Raw genomic sequence first — 27,312 nt, forward strand, 5'->3', positions numbered from 1 at the left:
TTTTTTATTTGCAAAAACTGATGGAGGTAATGCTCCTGTATGAGTTGAGACACTTCTCCTATTTCTGAAGCCAAATAAACAATTTACAAAGCCACTGGTTCATCTGAAAAATTTAGTTGAGGACATGAAAAGTTGACATTTTGGAGATAAGTGAAAGCGATGACATGCATTTATATATGATTTGATTAGGTGTACAGTGCCCCTTGTTAATATTAGTGTGGTCACCTACATTTTTTATTCTTTGTATATATCTTTTTCACAGCAGCCACTTTGACATCAAATATTAGAGTAAACACAGGTGTGACAAATTATACTAATCAAGGCTCCCTTCAGGTCAAACAGAATTAGGGTGGTGCTATTGTGCACATGCTAAGTGGAAAAACTGTTAGGCTAAATGTAGCAGGACCTTAATTAGTATCCCTGATAACACCTGTGTTTGACTATTTCATATCAATATGACTGCCGTAAAAAAAGGTCTATGACTTTCCATATTCCTCTAAAAACATTTCAATGTAGACACACCTGCCCATACAGTATGTATTAGGTTTTCAGAAAAAGTTAAACGAACTACAAGTCCCTGAGCTCTGTCCATAGCGCTAGGTTACCCATACCAGGATTTGATTGGACAGCCTCAGTAACGCTCCCCGCGATTGGCTGACGGTGGCCATGTTTGCATTACCAGCTGTCCAGATGCGAGCTAGCTAACCGGTTAGCTGTCTGAGGTACATTTGCCTCCTTATTCGGGCTAAAATTAAGAAACAGCCCTTCTAGCCCGTTAACACCGGCCCATCTGAAGGTCGCCATGCCGGTTCACTCCCGGGAGAAGAAAGAAAGCAACCACGAAGAAATGGAGGTGGATTTTCCCGAGCAGGACGGCAGCAGCACAGACGAGGAGGACACCGTTAGCTCGTCGGTGTCTGAAGATGGAGACAGCTCGGGTAGGAAAAATAGGCCTTAAATATCATCACACAGCTGAAAGCGTCAAATATAATGTCTGTCAGGCATGGGTTCAACGTGATATACCGCTGTTGTTGGAAATTAATGGACATTTTGACCAGGGAGGGTGGATATATCTTAGAATATGGAATGGAGATTCTCTGATGTTGATGAAAATAAAAGCAGTTGATATGGAGGAGATGTCAACCCTGTCATGTGTTTATACGGACAGAAATGGATGATGAGGACTGTGAGAGGAGGAGGATGGAGTGCCTGGATGAGATGACCACCCTGGAGAAACAGTTCACTGACTTAAAGGAGCAGTAAGTTCCTTCACATGCTGCTGTCTGCACTGAACTAACACTGTACCTAATGTTGAAGTAGAACTTACACTGACAAGGGTCAGTGCCAGAGATTCATCTGGCTGCTTGGGATACTCTCTACAGTCACCCTTCATGTCTGTCCTTGTAATCAAAGTAGTGTTAGAAGTAGGTGATGCTCAGAAGGACATGGACAGTTGAATGAATGTACCAGAGGTTCAGCTGGCTGTCAAAGCCCCTGGGGCCTCATTACAGAAAAAAATCTTAAGAGCTTGTTCCATCTTAACTTTAGTGTCCTATATACGAAAAATCCTATCTTCTTATTAGAGAAACAATTCCTAAACTCAAGGCTGTGTCCTATCCTATCCCAGACCTCACACCTTATCGTAACCTATCTTAGGACATCGTTAGAGCTGTAAACTTAATTATTCCATCAGTGTTCGTCCTGTCATGCCTGCATCTGTATTTAAAATGTACATAAGACTGCCTGTATCCATGACAACAGCTGTCTCACTTCACTTGTCACTAACTTTTTGAATGGACAAGATAAGATGGGCGTTCAGTTTTAGCTTTGATGAGTCAGAAGAATTAATTTTGTCTTTGACGAGAGAAAAAAAACACCTTTTTGGGAAGTTTTCTTGCCATATTCAGCCCATGATAAGGATTTGAATTGACAGAGCATGTCGATCAAATTTAGCAGTTTGGCAGTCAATATATATCTATGTAAATGTGCCATTTCTGACAGTTATTTTGAATTATGAAGGCAAATAAAAACAGTCATTCTTGACCGGAATGGACATTTCAAGGAGATCATGCTAGCTGTAGCGTTGTTGTTGGAGAAACCAGTATTTCAACTTAGCATGTTTCTTTAACTTCTGATGACATTAGAGATGAAACATTTAATCAACTATCAAACGATTATAAACGAAGAAAAAACAGTCTAAATTCAAGATTCTTAAATGTGATTTTTTTTTCTGGTTTCTTTAGGAGGACTAAAGACCTCTGTGAAGAGTAAACTAATATACCTTTGGGTTGTGGACAAAAGACATTTGAGGATGTCATCTAGGACACATTAAAGGACATTTTTGCACCATTTTCTAACATTTTATAGAGCAAACAACTTGATCTAGAAAAAACTGGTAGATTAATTGACAATGAAGATAATCATTAGTTGCAGCCCTAGATGACATATCATGTCATTTTATGATATGCCAGTAGAAATTACATATGTCTCCTTTAACATATTATCCTGCTTACCCCTAACATGATGGCCTGCTGTGAGATGCAGACAAAACATACAGTGCTCTTCAAAACTGGCAAATTCACTCTGCAGAACAACAAAACTACTGCTGACAGTTTCTTTCGACCCGCTCCTGTATCTCTTTGTTCTTCGGAAATTCGTCATAATGATCGGGGCAGCTCTCGAGACGGCCAATTAAATTTGTAGTGTTAAAAGAATGGGATTTGGCTCCTCTTTGCATGATCGACGGTGAGCAATAATTGCAAATGTTGTGGACACTTAAAAAAAAACCCTCCACGCCCCAGACATACTTGCATGGTCAGCGCATAATTAAAGGGTCATCTTATCAGCCTGTCGTACCAGTAGAAATGCTCATTTCAGGCTGACACAAATATTTCCTTTCAAAGTCTCTATCAACCAAAACCAGTGATGTGCCAATATTATTGTGCACCTCTAGTAGGAACCTGTATGATAAATATACATCAACCTCCAGCCAGTGTTGGTAGTCAGATACAGTGTTTTCTACCAGTAAGGTAATCTGTTTTAAAAAATGGCTCATAATATTTTAACTCAGCTGGTATATTTGAAACACCGTCAGCCACACTGACAGGTGCATTAAATAAACTGCCTCCTGTTGTAGATGTGCCACAGCATCCTGTTTTCAAGAGACAAGGACACAATATTTCCTTTGTGCAGACAAGTGAGAGATTTTTTTTTAAAACTCTCTTCTGTTGTGCTGTGCTATTTTCTTCATAGTCTTCAAGACCAGTTGAGTTTCCTCCAATTTCTTATATACTACAACCGTTTTAAATTCGCGGACAAGATATTTTCAGATTTTTTTCAGCTCACTGAATGCTAAAATGACACCAGTTTAAGCTCATGAACTGATGTCCTTGCCTCCTCTTGTTTTTTGCTGTTCAGGCTGTACAAGGAGCGTCTGAGCCAGGTTGACATCAAGCTGCAGGAGGTCATGGCCGGCTGTGCCCAAGAGTATCTAGAACCTTTAGCCAACCTGCAGGAGAACATGCAGATCAGAACCAAAGTCGCTGGTAGGTCAAAGTAATATTACAGGTGCTGCTGTAATATACTCAAATATTAACTTCTGACTAAATGCGACTGACTTTGACTTCACTTATGACAGAGTTAAGATGATTTGTTGGACAAAAACAAGATGCTCTTTCTTTCAGGCACCATATTATTGCATTTCACCTAAAGGGAGCAGGTGTCTAATGATATGGAACGAATACACTGTACAACAAAACTTAATGTGCTTTTTTTTTTTGCACTTTAAAGGCCACTGCTTCAGATTTATGTAATATTTAAATGGTTGTCGTCACAGGGATCTACAGAGAGCTGTGTTTGGAGTCAGTGAAGAACAAGTATGAGTGTGAGATCCAGGCTGCCTGCCAACACTGGGAGGTAAGAAGTCCACAAATGATTCAGTGCCCATGTGAGGTCAGGTTTTCATTTTCCACGTCAAACCACATTATGTTCAAATAGATTCCTGCTTTTACAATTTAGGAAAGCAACACTAATTAAGGATGCTTGGTCTCACCACCTAAACAGACTGAATCCAACCTCAGTCTGGTCCTTCTGGAGATGATTTAACGACACTTTTCCAACCACTGTGTCTTGCCTTCTTCTTTCTGTCTCCCAGAGTGAGAAGTTGCTGCTGTTTGACACTGTGCAGAGTGAACTGGAGGAGAAAATAAGAAGACTGGAGGAAGACAGACACAGTATTGACATTACCTCAGGTACCAACTAGGGCTGTGGCCAACAAGTGTGTAAAATAATATTGTTTTGATCGATTTATTCATAATTTATTCAGTAAAATCCATTAGAGGTTGGGCCACCATCCCCCAAACCCACAGTATCCAGTTCATGTAGTTATGAAACAGAGAAAAGTATTCCTCACATAACTTTTTGTAAAGCAGTAATTAGTAAATATTTTGTATCATTGAACAATAAGTAAAATGATTAATCTTTCAACTGACAAATCTGTTAACCTTTTCAACTCCATGGGAATGTCCTCGCCAGCATTACTCTCTTTCAGAGGCTGTAGTTGGCTCAGATTGCGAGATAGAGTGAAGATTCTGGAGTCATATGAAAGCAGACAACCTAAAGGACCCAAGAACACAGTACCAACCATGTCATGCTAGCTTATCAGGAAGGGGACAAAATAGTGCTCCAAAATTAGGCAAAATTCTGGCGAGGGAAAAATGGCACAGTCATTTTCAAAGGGGTCCCTCAACCTCTTGCCTCAAGATATTTGCATGAAAATGGTTCTACAGGTACAAAGTCTCCCCTAAAGACATTCCCACTTTGTGCTAATCCCATTTTTGTGCAAAAAACATGTTTTTTTCCCATGCAGAATAAATGTGTTATTTTTTAACACCATAAACAGTATTGTACCCCTTAGCACTGATAGTAGTTATTAATACTCCTGACCACCAGAGGGCAGCAATGATTAATGTTTCTCGTAGGAACTTCCTACACGTAAGCTACATTTTTACCATAGAGATGGTAGAGTTGGTTTTATTGAAGACTGACCTGCGAACAAATATATGTAAATGGGGGAGCTGGAATTTTTTATGGATTAAAAAAACACTAACTTTTATTTCTCAACTGATGTCGACGGGTGGTGTCATATTTACTGGATCTATGTGGAGTAAGATGAAGTTTTTTCTTTATTTCAATTTGGGTGAAGATAACATGTTTATTACAGAATTATGACTTGAATGTTGAGCTGCAGTTAAAATTAACCTTCAGATTCCCATCTGACATTTATCACTTTTATGTGGCTTATATTTTTGACCCCCTCCCATAAAAAACAAAAATTGTTCATTAAATGTTCAATAGAAGATAAATGGTACATTTCATGAATAATATGTGTATTGTGAATTCAAGAATATATTTACAGACAAGATATAAAGTTTGCACTCATAATCTAAAAACCAGATGTGTGAAATATGAGACAAATAGCCTTGAGAAGGACGAGCCTCTGTTCTGTCTAATCTGTCCTCTTTGTTTCCAGAGTTGTGGAATGATGGATTGCACTCACGGAAAAACAAGAAGAAAGACCCATTCTGCCCTGTCAAAAAGAAGAAGCCTGTTGTTGTTTCTGATATCCTTTTCCCTTCGCCCTGTCCTTGTCACGTTCCTCCCATCATTCATCGGCACCACTTTTCGCTGTGGCGCCTCAGTGACATGCTGTTAAGACAGATGTTTACCGCCACTTCTCTATGTGTTTTTCCTTAACCGCTCTATTACGGCCTTATATTGTTTACATGCTGCAAGATCTGGATATTCTTGAAGACTGGACTGCGATAAGAAAGGTATTTTGGAAACGGACAGAGTAGTCACCCGGTGAATGTGTCTGTGTTGTGATTTGACCTTTTCAGTCTCTTTCCTCTCCCCCTCACACAGGCGATGGCATCGCTGGGGCCACACAGGGTGAAGGTGGACGGTAAGAGTCTCTCCTCATCCTCGGTTACAGTCAATAGCTGGCTGAGTGCAGCGATCGACCCACAGTCGCACAGAGAGGTCGATTCAATACTTTGAGCTAAAAGTACTCGAGTTCAGAGTTGAAAAGGAGACCAATGTTGCATCCTCATCTGTCTTTGTTCTGCTCCCTGTTCTCCCTTGTCATATTTTGTGCTGTTTTTCTTTTTAACTGCAGCTACCCATGTCTTCCTCACTCCCCTTTTTTATTCTGATTCTCTCCCTCCAGTTCCTGCAGTCAAGCCTGACAGACATCACCATGTGGCGCGCTCCGAGGACGGTCGACTTTTCTATGACAACCAATGGTACTGCAGGGGACAGGCCATCTGCATCAACAGGAAGGACGAGTACCCGACTAGGTGTGTGTGTGTGTGTGTGTGTGTGTGGGAGCAGAGTTAAAAAGCTCTTTGTAATCATGAGTGTGTGAGTTATAACACTAAATGATGTGTGTACTCATCTGCAAATGTTTGTGACTCATTGTGTGAGTGTATGTGGCTGAGACGCTGTGGTCACACGATGCATTTATTTGTAATGGAAATGATCGTGGAGGGATTTAAACAAAGAGAGACAATGTGAGTATTAGGCTGAATGATTGTGATTCCACATTCTGCTCTTTGTGCGTCCTGCCCTGCGTGCTGTCAGGACAGGATGCTCAGTGAATAGAGGGGACGCATTGATGTCAGTTTTTTTTTTTTTTTTTACATCACACCACCACCTTCCCGTAGCAGAAACACAAACACAACAGGCGGCTGCTCTGAATGAGTCTGTGGATGTTAAAATGTAGAAAGAAATGTAGTTTCCTTCACCAGATCTCAACTTAATGGACGACTTATGGGAGCTACACCATCATCATCATCATTACACAAGAGGGAATTGTTCATTTATGCACTTTATTCCTCCATTCCTCTCTGTGTGTGTGTGTGTGTGTGTGTGTGTGTGTGTGTGTGTGTGTGTGTGTGTGTGTGTGTGTGTGTGTGTGTGTGTGTGTGTGTGTGTGTGTGTGTAGCTCCACACCAGGAAAGATACTGGGGGCCGAATGTGTTGTTGTCCCAACTCCAAACTACATACTAATTATAAGTTGGTTTTTAATAGGATCAACTATTTTTTCAGGGAAGAGGCTGATTATTAGTAATCAAGGAAACCAATAACCAATATTTGGAACTGATACACAGTTTCAGTAAAAATGAAAAAAAAAAATAGAATAACCATTATCTGCTACTTTATAACTCCAGTCCACAACATTTTAGAGGCAAAATATTATATTTGTAAATGTTATGAACAGTTACGATGTACTATCATAGATTAAGTTACCCAGCAGTATATAAAGTAGTCTAATTAATAGTCAGATAGAAGTGTGGGCGGGACATTGAGTGAGAGCACAGAGTGGATTACAGACAGAGAGGCAGCTGCATCTGAGCCAAAGTAACACGTTTTTCAGTGAATTTATTTTATCAGTAATTGGATTTAAAAGGAAAAAAACAGTTCTTATGTTGTAAAAATGCTTTATGCTTATTAGAGGTGATAATGAGGCAGGGCAATAATCGATCTGGATAGTATTCTCCCACAATGCAATGCACACAGGAAATGGAGGACGTAGTCAGAGCTGAAAAAATAAATAGATGCAATAAATTGTTGGTTTTAGAGAAACCACTCTAAATAGATTTTGGGGGAACAAAAATAAAGACATGCTGATGATTTATTTTGTAAACTAACTGCTTAAATAGAACACTGTGATGATTAGTTTGCAGTCTGTACTGAATAGCAGGGTGGGAAATTAACTCTATGAAATATTAACATCCATTGGCAGATAAAAGTGCAAATTCACCAGCCACTAAGTAGTTTGAAAACCATGATTTTGTGTTTGAAACCTACCAGCCACTTTCATATTTTATGAGCATTTGGCTTTTGGCTGGTGTGGATTTCCCGCCCTGCTGTATAGAATTAGTATGTAACGTGGATTTGGGACAGACTGTGTGTGCACAAAGACAGAAATGTGCACATGCAGTCTTACTGTAAGATTTATAAAGCCATGAATACACATCCCCCAGTTCTTATAAATCTCGATACAAACCTCATTTCTACACCCACAGTTATTGATGTAGACGTGACCTACATCACTTTTGTCCATAACAATACTTCTGCCTGCTCCATCGTTCGAAAAGACCTGTCGGTGAAAAGAACAGCAAATTGGTGCAATTTCATCAATTGTGTTTGTGTTTTCTAACAATACCAGTGTTGCTGTCATTATGTCCAAACCTTTTGCAGAATTGTGGTATCCATCTATAGCACTATTTCAGAAAGAATGAAAAGTACCTAAACACAGGGAAATGATTCCTGTTGACCACATAAAAGATATAAACATAAAAGATATAAATAGGTATTTTACAGAGTGCTGTGTAGGCTGAAACTCAGTATTACAACAATCAGTGGCTAATGGAATATATTGCTTAAAGGAATGATCTTTTATTAGATTCGTCTCTCACTGTATTTTTTCATCTCTCTCTCTTTACAGAGTCTAGAGAGCCATGTTTATGAATGGCGTGTTTGGTTCATGTATATGAAATGGTTTTATTCATGGTTTTCATTGTTAATATAAGTTGTTTCTTGGCCCCTAGTCATATTTGGCAACCCCATTATATTCATAAATGCTTGAACTGAGATTCCGGTCATCTGTGGACACGTTTTGGGGGAAAAAATGTCTTAATGTTTCAATTCAAAGAGCTGTGCAATTAATTGCAATCGCTGGTGCAGTATCCAAATAGCAGAACCAGAACCAAATCGATTTTCAGTTTTTTGATAAAAGAAAAAATGTATGAGAAAACAGCTTCATAAAGAGGTACTGTAGTGCTGCAGAGATGACCTGGCCTAAAAATCTTCTTCTCCAGATGAAAGAAAATATGTTTGGTACGGACCTCAATAATTATCACATCATCACAGTTTTAATAGTTTTTATTTTTCAGTGAACATGAAAATTTAATGCAAACAATGCATCACATGTCACAATTGCAATTTCAATGAAAATAATTGCAATATGACTTTTTTACCATATCGTGCAGCCCTAGGTTCAATCACACAGTCTTTTAGAAGGTATTCTGTTAAAAATCTTACTGAATGTTCAATCCTACGATATCTTTGCCACTTAACCCAAGTTTTGCATGGAAATTTTCTCATGTAAATACATGATGGCAAACACTGACTGTCGACTGTGGTGTCTTCTGTGTACTGTGATGTCTCATGCATACCCTCTGTGTTGCTTGTGAGGACTGGGAATGGATTGTTCGCTAACATTGTTGTGCGTTTGTGTCACGCAGCGCCATCATCACCACCGTCAACAACGATGAGGTGTGGTTCAAGCGGCTGGACGGCACCAAGTCAAAGCTGTACATCTCCCAGCTGCAGAAAGGCAAATACACCATCAAGCACTCGTAAAAAAAAAAACACATGTATACAGGCAAAGACCATCATCTCTGCTGTGTTTCTGTTTGTCTCCTTTCTGTGTGGTATCTTTTTACATCCCTGCCATATGTACAGACACACACACACACACACACACACAAGCTCACATCATCTGTGTATAAGTAACAAAAAAGAAACTGTCTTATCTGACCATGTTACTCTAAGGAGACAAACTTACCTGTAAATATGTATGTATGTTGATATTATTGACAAGGTCACAAAGTGTCATTTTCTCTGGAACGGAGATCAATGCAAAGTGCTGCTAAAAAAAAACAAAAAAAACAAACAAAAAAACAAAAAACAAAGGGCGAAGAGCCGGAGCAGTGTCGAACTGTGAACCGCGGAGCTCAGTCGCGTGCCTTTCTGAGACAATATGATGCCTACACTGATGAAAAACATAAAAAGAAGCCCTGAACTATTAAAATCAATGCAGTGAAGCCTTACTCTGTACCGAGGACTGAAGCGGGTCAATGAACGAGCGCGTGACAAACCCTGATCCAGGTGAGGACGGCATCAGCGGTGTGTTTGATTTGCCTCTCTGGACGCACCGGGTTAGATATGAAATTTCATGCTCTGTAGAGCCTAATAAATCTGTATTAGGATCCCCAGGGAGCCCAGCTTGAGGTGTTTGATTTAGTAAAAACAATTGCACAAGTGTCAATATGGAGACGGAGAATGATTAATCAATTTTGAGTAAATGGTTATATTGTGAACTTAATGAGATGAAACTACTCTTCGAGAACACCCCAGGGTTTTGTTGGAATCCACTTGGGGAACCACTGTATGAAATGATCTCTTGGTGTTTTATTGTGATTTTCACAGCACTATATTTTAAAGGGATTGGTCGTATTATTCAAAGTGGGGTTGTATGAGGTACTTATCAATAGAGACTGTATTACCTACAGCAGGTGTCGTTCGAAGAATCTCCTGTTTGGAGAGGCAGAGAGGAGCACCAACAGGGAAGCTTAGCGATGAACCACTGTAGACAGGGTCAGTAGAAAAAGGTATTTCAGCTATTTAAAAAGAGGCCCAGACTTTACTTTTTAAGCAGCCTTTTCTGATGAGAAATAATCATTATTCAAGCTAAATATTGATACCTCCAAACCAACCAAACGCTGTAGGCAAAATCAGTAATTTTGCCTCATAGCACTGGATAACACTGGAGTTGCTGGTCTGCCGCTTTCTCATTCTGATGGTTTGTTTTTGTGTGACTTCAGTGTTTTAATAGGTTAGTTTGGCTTCACTAAAGTCACGCAATCGTGCAAACAAACCAACCAATCACGGCAATGGGAGACCAACAGCTCCTGTGTTCTGCAAGGTAAAATTACTGATTTTGCTTATGGAGTTTGGTTTTATGTGGACTATCTTGCAGATGGTCTTGTTAACTTATGTTTGAGGCATCAGTAATAAATTGAGACTATTTCATACCCATTTGAAAACTCCTCGTAGTAGCTTTAAAATACCTTGTGTTGCTGACCCTGTCCATTGCACTTCATTCCTTAGCTTCCCTGTTGACACTCCTCTCTGCTCTCCAAACTGCAGGCGTGTGGATCGTCATCTACTGCAGTTAATACACAGACTATCGATTAGGACCTCTAACAGCCCCACTTAAAATAACTATCCCTTTAGGTTCAAACCGAGGCCAGCCCCATGCACTAAGCAAAACATAAAGGTTTAAAGCTGTAACTGAAGCATACAGTAATAGAAGGTGCCCTGTATATAGTAACAACTGTATGTTTTGTCTTTATTTCACTGTGATTCTTCCTCCCGTCTCCTATCATGTTGCCATACGTCTGATAGTGCCTACAACTGAACATTGAAGGCAGGATCCAGTTGCCTCAGATCTGTAATTCATAGTGCCATTTTTCATGTTTTTGTCTTTATTCAGGCCATTTTATGTGTGCAGTGAATATAATAGCTGAAAGGATTGGTTATCAAGTCCTGCAGTGTAACTGTTACACCTCTGAAAAATCAAAAGTATATCCTGTTACCCGTCCTCTCCCCTTGTCTACGTTTCTCCCTTTCAACTGTCACTTCTCTTTCCCTGTTCCCCTTTGTCTTCCTCCTTGCTGTCAGTAAAAATGTTCCTCAACATTGACGTGTTAACAGTACAATGAGAAAGCAAAGTTAAAAGATTTTTTCTTTTATGTGTGAACAATCCGTCCAATCGAACCTTTTGTGTTTTTGTAAATTATGCTTGATTCGATGGAGGGGATCTTGCTTTGTGTTGTATTTACGGTGCTTTATATTTTCAACATCGCATTCATCTTTCAAAGTATTACCTGCCAATAGTATTGTAAAGAGAAGTGGTTGCAACATTATATCATAAACATAAACAAAGCATCTGTGAAGCCTGATGTGGCATTCACTGAGAAGTACTTTTAATAGTTTGTTGCAAGTTTTGTTTTTCCATTTCTACTTTTTTTTGTTTGTTTGTTTGTTTTTTACCACTTTTATGAATTCTCGTTCCTTATCCACATTAGAAGTAAAAAAAGAAAACGTGAAATTGTGCCAATGCATGTACAGCTGATTAAAGATTTTGTTTGTATCTTTTGAAGAGAGTCAAACCTGCACATAAACAACAATTCTTTTTTATATGCAATAGAGAGCAGAGGGCGGGTTCACACTGAAAGGTCTGGTTCCTGAAACAAAATGATGCCAGGATGATGCATCGTTTCAATTTTCCAACTGGTCCAGTTTGTGTTTATGAAGGCAAAACTTAAAACAATGTTTAAAAAAAAAGGAAAAAGAAAAAGAAAATGAAGAAAACTCATAATTTCAAGGCAACTGCCATCACTAGATTTAAGTTTTGAATCAAACTCTTCAGTGTTGAAATAAACTAAACTTTTGCTGGCTGGATAATTTACTTTTTTACTTTTCTTCTTAAGATAAACTTGAATCTTTGAGTTTTAGAAGCCTCCAAAAGTTTGTATTTCAAGAACTGTTCACAGTGAGCTGTGAACCTGATTTGTCCTTATTTGAATGCTTTGAATGGTGTTCACAACAGAAACGAACGCTCCAGATTTCACTTGAAAGTGGTCAGAAACCGTCTCTTCGATGTGGACCAGAGAGCAGTTGTTTGGCAGTAACAGAGTTTCAGGCCAGCGTTCACACCAACCCAAATGACCTGCTCCAGGGGGGGCAAATGTTCAGAGGGTTCTGTTCTGAACAATGATTGTGTGAACCCATCCTTAACTTTAGCAGAATGATGTTTTTACTGAACTAAAATTCTTTCTTCCTGCATTTCTAGCCAAAAAGAAAAGTGTCTGTGCATTTAGATGATTACAGTATCAACCTGCGCTGCTCAACTTGAGTCTAGATAATTTCCCTTTCTTGGACTAAAGAGCTTTAGATAAAAAAAAATATCAGAGCTTTGCATAGAACTTAAATATCCTATTGGATTTGGCCTAGCATGCACAAAAATGCCCAGATACAATCTTATATAATACTCCAGTGTACAAAGGGAGAAAGTCCCTGACAGTGCTCAACCCAAAGTCACCCCTGAGGTTCGCTGAACCCTGGCTTCACTCCTCTGTGACAAAAAAAAGTGGCTTATTTGGGAGAAACATGCTGAGCTAGTCCTATTTGATAATGGCTCTTTGGTGTGCTGCGCTGTTCAACCTTTCAGTCACTTATTTCTGCCAGGGGGACACTCACTAGATTAACACCACATACTGGTATTGATTCAGGATCTACGCTGATGTACCATTTTCTCGCCCCCCCTCTCACTGTCCATCCAGCAGGCCTACGTCTCTGTAGATAATTCATGCAGAATCACTGCAACCTTTTATTGATCTATTGGGAGTATTGATCAGATCAGATACGGCAGCGTAGCCAGAAATTCAAATAAATCAACTGAAAGGCTAATTGGTTAAATTTCCTATTTAGACACTGGTGTTTGAAATTATCACATAGTCACACCGCACTGTTAGAAATAAAGGTGCTAATTAGAACAAGAGTTCTTCAGCTTGTCCTCAAGGAGTACCACTTTTGGTTCCTGGTAGAACCTTTTATAAAGTTTCCACTTGGAATCCTTTCAGAGAGTCATACCTAGAACCCAACATAATAGGTTATACCTAGAATCAGCTGTGAAAGGTTTCAGCCACTTCCCTCTCTGAGACGTCCTAAAGGAGAACTTTTATGATGTAATGGTGCCACTGAGAAACCTCTGTGGTTTTATCCAGAATCTGTCCATCTTCCTGAGAATTACTGAGAACCCTTTTATATAAGGAGGGTTTTATCTAGAGCCCACCCAAGGGGTACTACCTAGAACCCTTTTGTATTCCAAGGGTTGTATTTTGAACCCACCCAAGGAGTTCCGCCGAGAACCCTTCTATATACCAAAGGTTTTATCTAGAACTAACCCAGGGTATCCTACAGAGAACCCTTTCATAGTACGGTACAATGAATCCTTGATGAAAGACTTCTTCAAGAATTTCAACAATTGACAAGGTCCCACATTTCAAACCAGCAGACAGGCCTTCTTTGCACTTCCTCGTTGCACCACCATTTTCCTGGCCAGAAGGTGTCAGTGGTGCTCTGCAGTGGAGAGGAGGCAGCCTCTGCACTAGTTGGGAGGAGGGAGGTGGTCTGTGAATCTGGGGCACCCTGCTGCTGAAGCCCTCCAGCTGATGAGAGAGAGAGAGAGAGAGAGAGGGATGAAGGCACAGTTTGATCACAGCTCACTGGCCACGTCTGCTACTGCAACAGAGAGAGGGAGAGAGAGAGAGAGGGAGAGAAAGAGGAAAATCCCCATCACCGCGTCAAAGGCAGCAGCAAGCAAGCAACAGGGATGTCTGTATCTCAACACGGCACGCAGCATCTTTTGAATCTGCTTCACACACTCTTGTGAGTGTGTACATGCACCCTTGTGTATGTATGGATATGGTCAGAAATATACACAACATGCTATACCCTCCCAACGTGCGCAACAGCAAAGGAAAGGATTTCCTTCTGTGGTTTCTGTCTAATGATGATGATGATTGAATCGGGATACTTGTCCCTGAGTTTCTGGCCATCTTCAGCCCCATCTATTCTTAATGAGTAACCAGAACTGGAGGGTCATTGGGACGTGTTTACTGCAACACTGGGGCTAATTAGACCGTGAAAGTGTCACACTGTGCTAAATTCTTTATATCCCTTCCCCTCTGTGTGATGTATGTGCGTGTATGTGTGCATCCCTATGCGTTATCAAGAGAGTGAGACTGTATGTGAATCTCTTTGTGCATGCATGCATGTTGCTGTGTGCCAGGCCCGTGCGTGGGCGTGTACCTTTGATGCTGATTGTATAAGAGAATGTTAAATGCATACATCCGTAAGTTAACATCAAAGGGATGAGGCAAGCTGCTCATCATCGGGATAGACGAAGAAATAGACGAGAGCGAGGTGGATTCAAGTGGACAGTGCTGCAGCCTGCAACCTGTGATCTAAATGAGACTGGTATCACCTCTCTAGGTGTGTCAGTGTGGCGGCGGCCTAGAATTCACCATTAGCTCTCTGCAGCTAATGGCTGTTTCTCCATCTTGTACCACATCATCTTGCATTAAGCTGCTGCTTCTTAGGCTTGATTTGTCTTCCACACTTGCAAAAGTAAGTTTACATGTAGCCTATTGTGTGAGTAACACTTTATATATAGGTCATAGCCCAGACACCAAACATTTATCCTGGGCATGTTCGACATTTACATAATCTATTTCATCTGATTTGGCTGACTGAAAGAGTGGTTTAAAGTGAGATAAAAGTAGTGGGAACACAGCAATACATGATGCAATTCCTTAACATTACACTTTAGTTGCCCGTTTCATTCATATGCATGTCACCCTTCACCAGTTCATCCATTAGTCAAGTAAAGATAATAAATTATTCACTGTTAGACAATTCAAGCATAAATAAAGACACTTTTTTTCCCACAAGGTGACAAATGTCTGGTGAAGAAAATGTCAAATTCAAGCTGAATAAAACAATGTAGGCACTTAATATTACATCCTATAGGACGACATTTATAATGTTTACAGAAATAGGTGCATTAATCAAGTTAAGATGGTACTTGTGATTGAGAGTTTGCAAAAGAAAAAAAAAGTCTAAATCCCTCTCTAGGTTAGCAAAAAGTCCATCTCATCAGGCATCAGTAGTTGACAAACACTTAACGTGCTGGTACAACTTATGCAAAGAAAGAGATTCAGTATCTACCTTATGCTACTCCTGACTTCTGCCAGCATCGTGTCGACTACCAAACCGTCTTTTCAATGAGGTGCAAGCAATGGTTTGACTATTTCCAGTGTCTTCACATTATTGAGCTCCATATTTGGTAAGAACGTGGAGCTGTGTGGAGCAGTTGTTCTCAGGGCTTCTCTGCTCTTGTGCAAGAAACACCATTCCTTTTACTAGATACATTGCTTCCCTAGCAGGTTTGTCAGAGTACATGGTGATCATGTCTCACACCTCCAGCTTCCAAGGCTTTATAGCAGGAAGACTTACATGCTGGCATGACATCCTTCCTCGTAATGGTACATTGCCACTGTCTTGGCATCTGCAACATATCTTTGACCTCTCACCTGTGTCTTGGAGCCTCATTTATAGAAATATTTTCAGATTTGTACTTGAAATTAGACTTCTGATCATTTTTATGATGTGTTTGAAAGATACTGAACATAAATACCTTGCATATGTAGGTTCTGAGAAGAAAATTAGTAACTTAAGCACCTGTGACCTAGAAATCTTAAGTTAACTTAAAATTGATGCCACCTGCTTTACCAGCAATGATTTCCCACCATATAATGCTAGCACTTTATAAGTTTTCTCGGAAATAACCATGCACCAAAACAAAAAAAATAAAAGCAAAAATTTTGGAAGACAAGCTCACAGTAATTGTACAAGAGATTGAAGCCAGGCAACACGCATTATTCACAGGACTAAATAGTGGGTTGACAAACAAAGCTTAAACATATCACTTGGGAGTGCGTTGCCATTAATTCCTTTCACCTTTACTTGAAAATTGCTACCACATTGTTCATAAAACTAATGCAAAGTTCACCACAGGCTAGTGTGTACATGCGTCCCAAACTGCGACATCCCTACATAACCAGCAGAAAACTGACATATGTCCAGTCTAGACTGGTCTAGACGAGATAAGGTCAAAGTAAGGTTTTTATAAATGACTACTTAAACATATTTTTCAGTGCACCTTAATTTTATAAATGGGGTTCCTGATGTGCAAAGACTACTTTGTGCAAGGAGATAAAACAGTGGTAACAATGTCTTCAGTCTGATCAAGTTCACAATTACTCTTTATTTGGCAAGTTTTGGCGTGTCTGCAGTAACAGGTGAGGTCTTTGCACAGCAGTACCCATTCAGAATCTTATATCCTGCACAGCTGTTTGGATGACTGCTACTGTCACATCTCAAACTACTATTGGAGTATCTCAGGTCTGGCGGGGCGTGATTCCCTTTAGCAGTGAGATAGCAAGGTCTTGGTGACCCCAAGACCCCAAGAACCGAGAAGATGGCTATTGTGGAGTCAGTTCAAAGAATGAAGCGTGGCAGAGAAGTGACAGCCTTAGACTGTCATGCCTCAAAGCAGGACACCTACTCCCCATCCGCTCAAGATCATCCACCCAGAGGAATAGATGTGTTTTCTCCTGGGAAATGGCAAAAAGGCTGCTTAACATTTTGCATAGCTGTCAGAGAGTCAGACAGGAGGAACTGCCTGTCAACCTCTTGGACTGAGCAACAGTCTTATGTTATGCTAAGGTATCAATGCTAATGCAAGCTAAAATCCTGAATACTGGGGATTGTTGTCACAGGTGAATGGCGTGACTGGCACAGCCCTCAGCCTCTCAAGGCTTGGATCCTGAGATGGACAGGGTGCATCTAGGACTGACTCCAAAAATCTCAGTATGCAGTCTGCCATTTCTGTTTACGAGGCAAATGTCTGGGCTTTCAGAAGCAGTGTAAAGAGAGTGAGTGGACCCCAAGAGCTACACAATCTGTTCTGTTCTCCCCTTCCTGTCTGTCACATTCTACTATTAAGGTGTATGCATCAGTGATCTCTTCTTTTCTTGTGGGGTTTGGAGAGAGTTTATTTTTAACCACCCTCTACTGAGTTTGACCGAGGCAGCTACATCCTGTGGTACACTCCTCTGCCCCTCAGTAGAAATTGCCAGTTTATACTCACTGGACAGAGGCCTCTAAAGCTGTTATCCATCAAGACAGCATTGCTGTGTGCTCTGACAACAGTTAAGAAGGTGAATAAATTGTGCGCCCTTTCCACTGCATGCTTAGTCAAGGGAACTTGAGAGGTGCTACCTTCAGACAGAATCTATCCTTGTAATCAGTGAATATAAAAAGTTTGTTTAGATATAGTATTATTTGATTTTAGTGCTTATTGTCAATCCTACAGCAGACTGAGAAATGAAAAACTGTGTGTTCTGTGTCCTGTGTGGGCTTTGGCATGATCTGCACTTTGCAGTACTTTATCTGCTCTCTGGACAGCGCTGCTGGCAAAACCCCTAAGGCTCACCCATTGGCTGTGCAAGAGTATCTTGGAAGGACCTTCTTGGCTGTCTGTGTACACTCAACATGGACCCCAACAGCAGCTTTGCTCAGTGGAACATCTGTCAAGGACATCTGTATGTTAACATCCAAGCTGAGGCCCTGCATTTTAATCAGGTTTTACCTGCTGGATCTTGGTACTGGTTTAAATGACCATGTGAGTTGCTGTCAGCCAGCTCTCCCTCTGTCCTTTCTGCACAGAAGACTTTACCAGAGTCTTAGACCAGACTTGCTCAGGTGAGATTCACCATTTAACTTTGCTAAATTACTGCTTAGTGAACAGTTGGTGCAGCCTTATCACTTGGAGTAGGATACTGCTCCCTCTTGCACTTTCCACAACTAGCTTGTTTGGCGTCTGCTGAGTTCTACTTGCCTACATGCAAATTTTAAACGCGGAGATTCATGATGACAAGGAGCCAAGCTGTTAGAGCCCTGTTTGAGGGACTTGATGTTTATCCATCACAAGTATTCCTTCCAGTAAACTAATGAGTAGTCAAATGTGTGATGAAAAGAAGAAATAACAAATTTCAAAATGTTTGAGAGTGTGCAACCTCTTGGGCAGCAGATATTGATGGCATTTGAACAGTCTGGCCTACGCTGTGGTACTCAAACTTAAACTTAAACACCGTCCTATGCCTGTAACCTAAAAATTAAAAAAATCATCACCCCTGTCACCCTTTAGAGTTTGTTTTTATCTTCTCATAGAGCTGTGATGGCTCATTTTGGGAGTTTTTGACTTGATAGCTTGACACTGAGGAGCTCCAACAGGCTGCCCAGCCTGCATGTGTCAGGTTTATTTAGCTGACCAGATGAGGTGGCAGTATCACCTTCCACCTCCACACCCACTGTCCTCAGACACCATACAGTATCTCCTCATTATGTCAGGTCTGATATGCAAAGTAGCACTGGCAACCACTGTAGCATGGCAGAGGCAGGCAGGGGCAGTGTTTTTTTTTTTTGTGTGTGTGTGTGTGTGTGTGCGGAAGAGAGGATGTGTGTTGATGTCCTTCTCTGTCTGCATTTGTGTGTCTGGATGGGCTTCCCAGCCAGTGGCAGGACTGTAGCTAGGATTTTACATAGAGAGGGTATCGAGTTCAACATCATCTCCCCAAACAGATAAACACACACAACTTATCCGCCTCTTGCAGGCTCAGCCTCAAGTGCTCAGCGCAGGCTCAATATGGAAATGTAGTCAAATGGCCAACTGGCATCAGCGACAGGATAAGAGACCACAGAGACTTGGTAGTCAGGGCAATTCTCCTGCATCAAAATTTAGATACATGCTTCTTTGGGGATGCTGGTTGTGTCTGATGTATAAAAAGGCATGTGCATATATGTGAGTGTAAACAGGCACATTTATACATGTTTCACTTGATTGTGTGCTGGCCTTGTTTACTGCATGTGTGTACGTGCATATCAGGCTGTGTATGTTTGTGCTGGACGCAAAATCAGTGGAGTGAAAAACAGAAAGCTCACCCAGCCATTTGGCTGCAGTCCTAATTGGCTGTGCGCTGTTGACAGGATGCTGACAGAGCACATCGCACAGACAGGTACTCTGTTTCTCTCCGTTTCATCTTCAGGGTTTGTGAAAATATTTCCTCTGAGGAATTCCCTGCTCTACTCATTTTCAAGCAGGAAAAAAGCTATAAGTGGCGCCCTTTGACAAGTTACAAAGCTTGTTGTTTTTCTAGTGTTTGGATATAGAAAAGGGAATGGGGAGGCTGGAGATAGGCCAGCCTTAATGAGACCATTCTCCTCTTCTTATCGGGCCTGAGTGGTTTAGTGTGACCTGCTTGGCTTCTGATTTTGTGTGTGTGTTTGTGTGGACAAACGTTAACACAGAAGCACTCACAACTACGCATTTCATATACATAAATTAGCATTCATACTGGAGTTCATTTGATGTCCTTTTTTATGTATAATTTAAGCATGTTAAGGAATGTGCACCCATGTAGACACCCCCGCAAAGTTCTAATTAGCTTTTCACTTAAAACAGTTCAGACAAATATCCAGGCTGCAGATAATCAAGAGCACCACAAATATGCATACACACACTCACACAGGGCTTTTGATTGATAGCAAAGACCACTGGGATGTGAATAAAAGAGGGGGCGGGGATGTCAGCAACATCTGAAACCAACCATGTCTAAAGACGGGAAAGGTTTGCCGCCCCAGGGTGCTTTTACCCAACACTTTACTTTGATGGTTCACAATGATATCACTTAATGCACTTCTTACTCTCTCTCTGCTTGTCATTCATAAATACATTTACTGAATCTGAGATCCCTTCAGGTGTCTTTTTACACTGTGAACACTTTATTTGAAGTTACATCATACACTGTATGCCTTAAAGGGGTGTGCATGTGCTGTACACAGTCAGTCATGTCTGCATAAAATAACACAGAATCATCATATCCGTAAGTCTAGACTCGATGATAAAAGGGATATTATGCTTTTGCTATCAGGTATTCTGTGTTGTGACACTGCATAAGTATGATCAAAGTCTTTTAGGCAAATTTTTCTACAATGGTTAACATGGACATTATTTGCTCTGCCAAGTTTCTGGTATCTAGGCAAACTCACCAGGGCTTCCCCATTTTGCTGCTAGTATTTTCCCTCTCCTTCAAACCACCGGCTGAGAAAATCAGACTGCATCCATCAGTGAGCCCCACACTTTTTGTAATACAGGATATCATTCTATGCTGATGATGTCCTTCTTTATGTAGGTATCGCAGGTTCTTCAATGCCACATTTTTTCTTCCACATTTGATTTGTTCAACTTGTTATTAGGATATAAAATTAACTGGATAAAATCAGTGCTGATGCATTTAAACTCAAGTCTTAAACCGTCCTGCCCTCCTATATACCAATAGTTAAGAGTTTTAGGTATCTCTGCGTTGATATCCTTCTATATTCCATTGCATTTTGTCATTTTCAAGGTGTATGCAATCATACTGAATGCTGGTCACATCTCCCAAATTCATGACAAGCCTGTATATCAATAATTAAACCAGATGAACTTCCTTGTATTTACTTTAACTCTAATATAATCGCTCCTTCTTGCTCCTCCTATTGACTACTGGGAAACACTTTATGTGTTAATCTCCAAATTCATACAGGGAAGAGGTCTTGATTAAAACTCGTATATTTCCAGCAGGACTAGACACAGGGAGGGGTTCACCCTGCCAAATTTTAAGATGTACTTGTGTTGTTCCTTTTAATAAAATAAATATAGATCTGTATTGGGCTTCTGGAGTGTGGAACACCTAATATGAAGAAGCTAGGTTGGCTAAATCAATGCATTCTTTTTTATTTTGCCAACATTTCTCCTGTTCTCATAAATTTTAAAGTATGTTAGTGAGTTACTTAAAGCAGTAGTTGGGCGTTTTGGAAAATGTGCTTATGTTCTTCCTGAAGATTGAGACCACTCTCAAATCTGTTCATTAAATATAAGGTTAGTCAGCAGCAGGCTCTCTTGGTTTAGCACATAATCCATCTACCTCTAAGCAGGAACAGGGAAAACTCTCGTTATTCCAACTTCAAAATGTTTTAACATTATGCTAAGATTGTTATGACCCAATTGCTTGACTTGAACAGCCTAAATTAGTGATTTTTGCTGGGTTACCTATTTGCAGCAGTTTGCACTTGGATCATGCCCCAAGCGATATGACGTGAACATGGCAGTAGACCCCATAACACAGGAAGTTGTTGTTCTGACACCTCAGGTTTTGTATGAATTAATCTAGAAAGTATTAATTTGTGAGTTTAAATGCTAATTTGCAAATATTAACAAGTTAACACTCTAAGATCATAATCATAGCATGAGCAGCATGTTAGCATGAGCATGTTATGCTGATTTTAGCATTTAGTTCAAACCACCTCTGTGCCTCACCGAGCCAGCAGCATGTAAACTCTTAGTGTTGTTGATCATCTATTCACTACATAAATAGATTCATTAAAAGAATTATAAACCATTAATTGTTCATTGCAGCACTAAAATAGTTCACTCTGATTGTAATCTACAGTGTATGTTGGGACTCCAGAACATGTTGTTAATTGCGTATTTCTTTCCAGGAACCTTCTAGAAAAAGGAGACTTGATGTTTGAGGCTCATGGGAGGCTCAGTGTTGAGACGAGATGAAGTGTCCTTAATTCCCTGAAACTGGAGGGAGAGTTTAAAAGGTGAAAGTGCTGTGGGGCTGAGTGCAGGCAAGGTAGGAAGCAGACGGGAAGCTTAGACCCATCAGGGGATGACCCCACATTTTAAGGTAGTCTCTGTCTTCTTTCTCAGTGCTGTTGCTCCGTCCTCTCGACTGTCTCTTTAATGTTACATCACTTTCTCCATGCGGTGGGTTTTCTCTCTCTTACACTCTCTTTCACTCCTGAATCCTAGTCCCTCTGTACATGTTACGTTTCTAGATGAAGCCTTGAGCTGGGCTTTAAATTTTTTGCCTGTGTTGTACATGATGCACATTTGCCTTCCTGGAATCGCCTTTCCCTTACTTACTTTTTTACGACTTGGAAAACCACAGTAGTAATAAACAGCAGCTCATAGATTCAAAGCTTTTATTGGCTTTTTCTCTTATATTTTACATTTAACAGATAATCCACTGACTGAAGATGTCTTAGAGAGGAAATGACTTGAGAGAATCTCACCACACGGAATCGGCCGAGTTCAGTGCACTGAGAGTTCACCTCATGTCGCCATAGATAGGGTTAGCATTTTGAAATATTCAGGTGATGTTCCAATTTTAATAAAGCTCTACTGCTGGAACTGTTAATATCAACTGAGCAAATAGCATATGACATCAGTGATCCCTTGCATTTTTTTTTCTTTTGAAATGAAACATTTTTAGTTCTCAGTGGGACCTGAAGCAACCAGCAGTGTCACATCATGATAAAACAACTTGTACATTACTTGTCTGTAATGCCATCAAAGAACATATAAATAGATAAAAAAAAGAACAGGAAATGATAGGAAGTTTATTTACATTCATATCCAACATGTTGAATCAGTTTTTTGAAGCATGCTATCACAAATGTCTTTTAAATAAACCAATTAGTGTAAAGCAAACCCACACGGCTTGATTTCCACACCTGACTTCCAGTACTTGTGTCTGTTGGTCAGTCATAATGCCCCTTGTCTGTAATGCCATCAAAGAAGAAAAAAAGAAATATATGTATATCTATTTATATATATATATATTTACATACATATATATATATATATATATATATATATATATATATATATGTACATAAATAAAAAAGCAAAATGAAATATTAAGCAAATTCCATTACATATGCATTTGTGTGCATTGTTGTTAGTCAGTAGTGTCTTATATTCCCTCCATATTGAAATCCTAGGAAACATTTGGGGTTTACCACACATGTATTAACATAGGTTACCACCAAAGAGCTCTTTACAAGGCATTTCCTCCTGAAGAGTAACAGCTCAAATAGCTGTGGCCATAGCATTTGTCCCACAGTTCAGTACATCCCTGAAGTTGTCCACAGTTGCTCAGAATTGTACCACCCACATCAGAATCCACCATCTTCGGCCATTTAATCAGAAAAGATAATGCCACAGACATATAAAAAATACCAATTTTTTGCAATTTCTTGAAAACCAAGGGGAGTCAATTTGTTGCTTCTTTTGTCTGACTAGCAGCTCTAACCCCAATAGTATTCAATATACCATCCCATAAGACAAAGAAATGCAGCAAATCCCCAAAAACTGTTTTCAAATCCAGCAGGATGAATTGTAATAACTTGTATACTTTGGTTTGATACAGATACATTTCCATCAGGCTCAGCAGTACTTTTTGTTTAGTCTTATTTAGTAAATGTTAGTGTGACCAGGGTCTCTTAACAGAACCTACACTACATGAGCACGACAACACCAGTCTGGGAATTTCAGAGAATATAAGCTCAGTATATGCACAAGTTCTCTGGTAAGAAAAAGGAGGAGCAGAGACGTGTCTTTCAAGTTCAAACAAGAATACATTTATTTAAAATTCAGAAGCAAATAATTAAAATTGTTTTCAGGTTAAAATGGAACCCAGCCCACCTGCTACAAGCAAGAAACCTAACAACAGAGAATTTCTACACAACAGTTGCTGTAGTTCTAGCCACTGTTTACAATATATGAAAACTATAAGCAAATTAACAATAATCAAAAATACAACCTACAAGGAAGTGTCTTTATAAAGAAAATACACTAAAGTACATACAAATGACAGAAAATAACCCCTGATACTATAGATAAATTATACAAAAATAACTGGGAAAAAACAGCAGTGGAACAGCAGAGTTCCTCTAATACTGCAAAAAAAACTGAGTATAGTACAACAGTGAGCAAGACGGACACCTAGTCAGCTATACTGCATTACCTCAGACAAATACAATGAAGCTAAACCATCCTGGAAGCCATAACCATGTTGCTTTGTAGCTATTGAGAAGCACACGTTATTACTCATAATATATGTGTAAATTATGGTTATAATATGAAGAGAGGTGTAACTTTGAGTCGCAAGTTACATGAGATCACCTGGGCACACAAACACACCGCTGGCTTGCACGTGTGCTCTACAAGTGTGTTGAGGAAGGCTACCACCAGCCAGCTCGGGTACACCTGCAAACAGCACCTGCAGGGAGGCCAGCGAAACTCTGCTTACTCAACATGCAAATACATCTGCGCGGGAGCCAGGTAAAGAGCATACATCGGTCTGATGTTCACCGAGCTCAACAGCAGCAACGAGGTCAGGAGCAGCGAGGCCACCTAGCTGACAATGACTCCTTTTAAGGGGAAGCTGGTTTGAAAGCAGCTGTTTGTTTACTTCCTGTCTGTGTGATTACAAGGTGGGACAAACGGGAGGAAGCTCCAGCAGCCACATTAGCATGCTCGCTCTCCTGCTACTGAGAATGTGAACATGGTAAACATACTGGCTGAACATTAGCATGTTAGCATTGTAATTATAAGCAAGTTAGAGTTTGTGTAATGATAAAGCACCACTGTGCCTTAGCACAGAGTGACAAAGCTGCTAGCATGGCTGTGCACTCTTTCTCTTTGTGATTAATAGATGCAGATTAATCAACTAATTGTTTCAGCTCTACTTCGTTTATTTACAGTATTACAAACTGTTGCTGACATTGTTGAAAATGAATAAAGGTTTTCTCCCTGCAGAGCACAACAAACTATAGAACTGCAGATATAAAAGCTTGCAGTTTTATATCAAAGCAGTGATATGCAATGCACTTTTATTTACATTCATATCAAGTTAATATGTTGAATCAGTCGTCTGAGTCATGCTATCACAAATATCTTTTTAATAAACCAATTAGTGTAATGGAAACCCACGCACAGTTTAATTTCCAAAGCTGATTTCCACTACTTGTGCCTGTGTCACCCACATTTCACTCATAATGCCACATCAAACGCACAGCTGTGAGCTGAGCAACACTGCCAGGGGATCACAGAGTACAGCAGCAATACGAGAGTACTTGTCAATGTCTGGGCCCATAGGCTTGGCCTCGTCACAGCTCTCCAAAGCTGACATCAGATTGGCTGTCATCTCCGTTTATTATCAAGACTCTTGCCTCTGTACTGTCGAAGCTACTGTAGCAACTGCGAAGTTGAAAGGCAGGTGTTGAACACGTGGTGCGGCAGAGCCATCCGAGGACATGATGAAGAAGCACTGACTCACACAGGCACAAGAGAGAGAACACAGTGTGAAATTGTCCAAGTGCTGTGTTGCCTCTCCAAATCAATTCATTAGGTTGTGCGGAGGTCAAGCTCATTACAATCGCAGCATGTGTGTGGATGATAGGCCAGTGATGTGAAAGAGAAGCAGCTGTCCAGATATGGATTCGTCACAAATAACCCAAACTCACTTACACATTTGAATAACAGTCGCCTCAGATACTGAATTATGATACAAATTGTGTCCGGATTGCTCAGCAAAGGACTTCCATGGAGGAAAAGTGAAGATGTGACCCACAGTATCCACCAGCCAGACCGTGTAAACATGAAAGCATGTAGGTGGATTGGAGTCCGTGCGTGTTCATGTGCGAGCGTTTTCGACATTTGGATGTGCGTGGGCGGGCAAGATGTCAGAGAAAGACAGAGAAATAGAGAGACCAGCAGCACCACCACCACGCATGCATACTGTACAGCACGAGTGTACTTGTGTGTTTTCGCACAATGGGGATTTCTCGGCGCTGATCTCAGCAAATTCTGTTGCGTCTCCAGCAGTGTTGGCAACATGAATATTCATGAGGTCCTCTTGTCTTTGGTAAAAGCCTCGCGTTGTTCCACAGAGGGCTGGTCAGGGGCGGGTGCAGGGGCGCTTTGTGTGCACCGCTGAGGTGAATCAATGTTTCATTGCTGGTTCACCTTTTTGGCATCTGGGAGAGCCGGGGGAGGCCGTGTCAATCAAGACGCTGTTGAAGCTTTTGCATTTTCTACACTCTTACATATAAAGGTTCCATAAGGGTTCTTCCTGAGGAGCTGGGGTTTTACCCAGAGAGGGCTCTTTTTAAGATGAAGGGTTCCATTAAGAACCCTTTTTGGAAGAATGAGTTTTTCAAGGATTATGAAATCCTTGAAAAACTCTTTTTCTACCATAATATGAAAATGTTTTTGTTAGAACCTCCTGGGTTGCTTCTAGTTTAAACCCTTGGAATAAAAAAGGGGTTCTTGGTAGAACTCCCCAGATAAAACGCTTTTTTAGAGATGTGGCAAAATAAATGTATGATGATAAACCCAACATCAAACATCTTCTGTAGTTATTTATTCATTTTCCCATCTTGAAAACAGTTGTTGTTGTTAGCCGTGCACTGGCAGTCGTTTGACCAATCGGAGGCTGAGTTCCTGACTTGTCATGCGTGGCAGCACTGATCCATAGGTGTATTAATAGATCATTGCACTGATCTAAATACATTGTCAGATTGGCCCTTCAAAATAAAATCTCAGCAATGATGGTAATGAGCTTAACATCATGTAGATGGTTGCAGTTAGCACCTTTATTATTAGAGTGTATACAGTTGTTGTGTTCTTGTGTCTGTCAAATCTGTTTGTGACACTGAGAAGACATGGACACTGGTGATTACATTTCACCTGTTACCTGATTTATTTCTCACTTATCTGCATGTGTAGTAATTATCCCTGCTTTACATTTAAAAGAAGCACACATACACACACACACACACACACAGAGCATGTGAATGTGTTGGAAAAACAGCCCTCAAGCTCTCTATTTATGAATAAGTAAATAGAATTTCCTGTCCAGCAGTGGCTCCATTTGCCTC

General features: G+C 40.4%; 1 protein-coding gene across 1 annotated transcript; it reads left to right on the forward strand.

Annotated features, from left to right (window-relative positions):
- Nucleotides 1-651: 651 nt before the first annotated feature.
- On the forward strand, nucleotides 652-10,266 carry LOC146314095 (breast cancer metastasis-suppressor 1-like protein-A). The gene is made up of 10 exons (XM_084737963.1): nucleotides 652-938; nucleotides 1,169-1,259; nucleotides 3,418-3,545; nucleotides 3,836-3,915; nucleotides 4,154-4,250; nucleotides 5,531-5,620; nucleotides 5,767-5,831; nucleotides 5,923-5,962; nucleotides 6,227-6,356; nucleotides 9,309-10,266. The coding sequence occupies exons 1-10, from the start codon at nucleotides 803-805 to the stop codon at nucleotides 9,424-9,426; spliced, it is 975 nt and encodes a 324-aa protein (XP_084594089.1). The 5' UTR covers nucleotides 652-802; the 3' UTR covers nucleotides 9,427-10,266.
- Nucleotides 10,267-27,312: the final 17,046 nt, after the last annotated feature.

This window comes from Lutjanus erythropterus, chromosome 15, assembly GCF_056507025.1.
Source record: "Lutjanus erythropterus isolate fLutEry1 chromosome 15, fLutEry1.hap2, whole genome shotgun sequence".
Lineage (NCBI taxonomy): Eukaryota > Metazoa > Chordata > Actinopteri > Lutjaniformes > Lutjanidae > Lutjanus > Lutjanus erythropterus.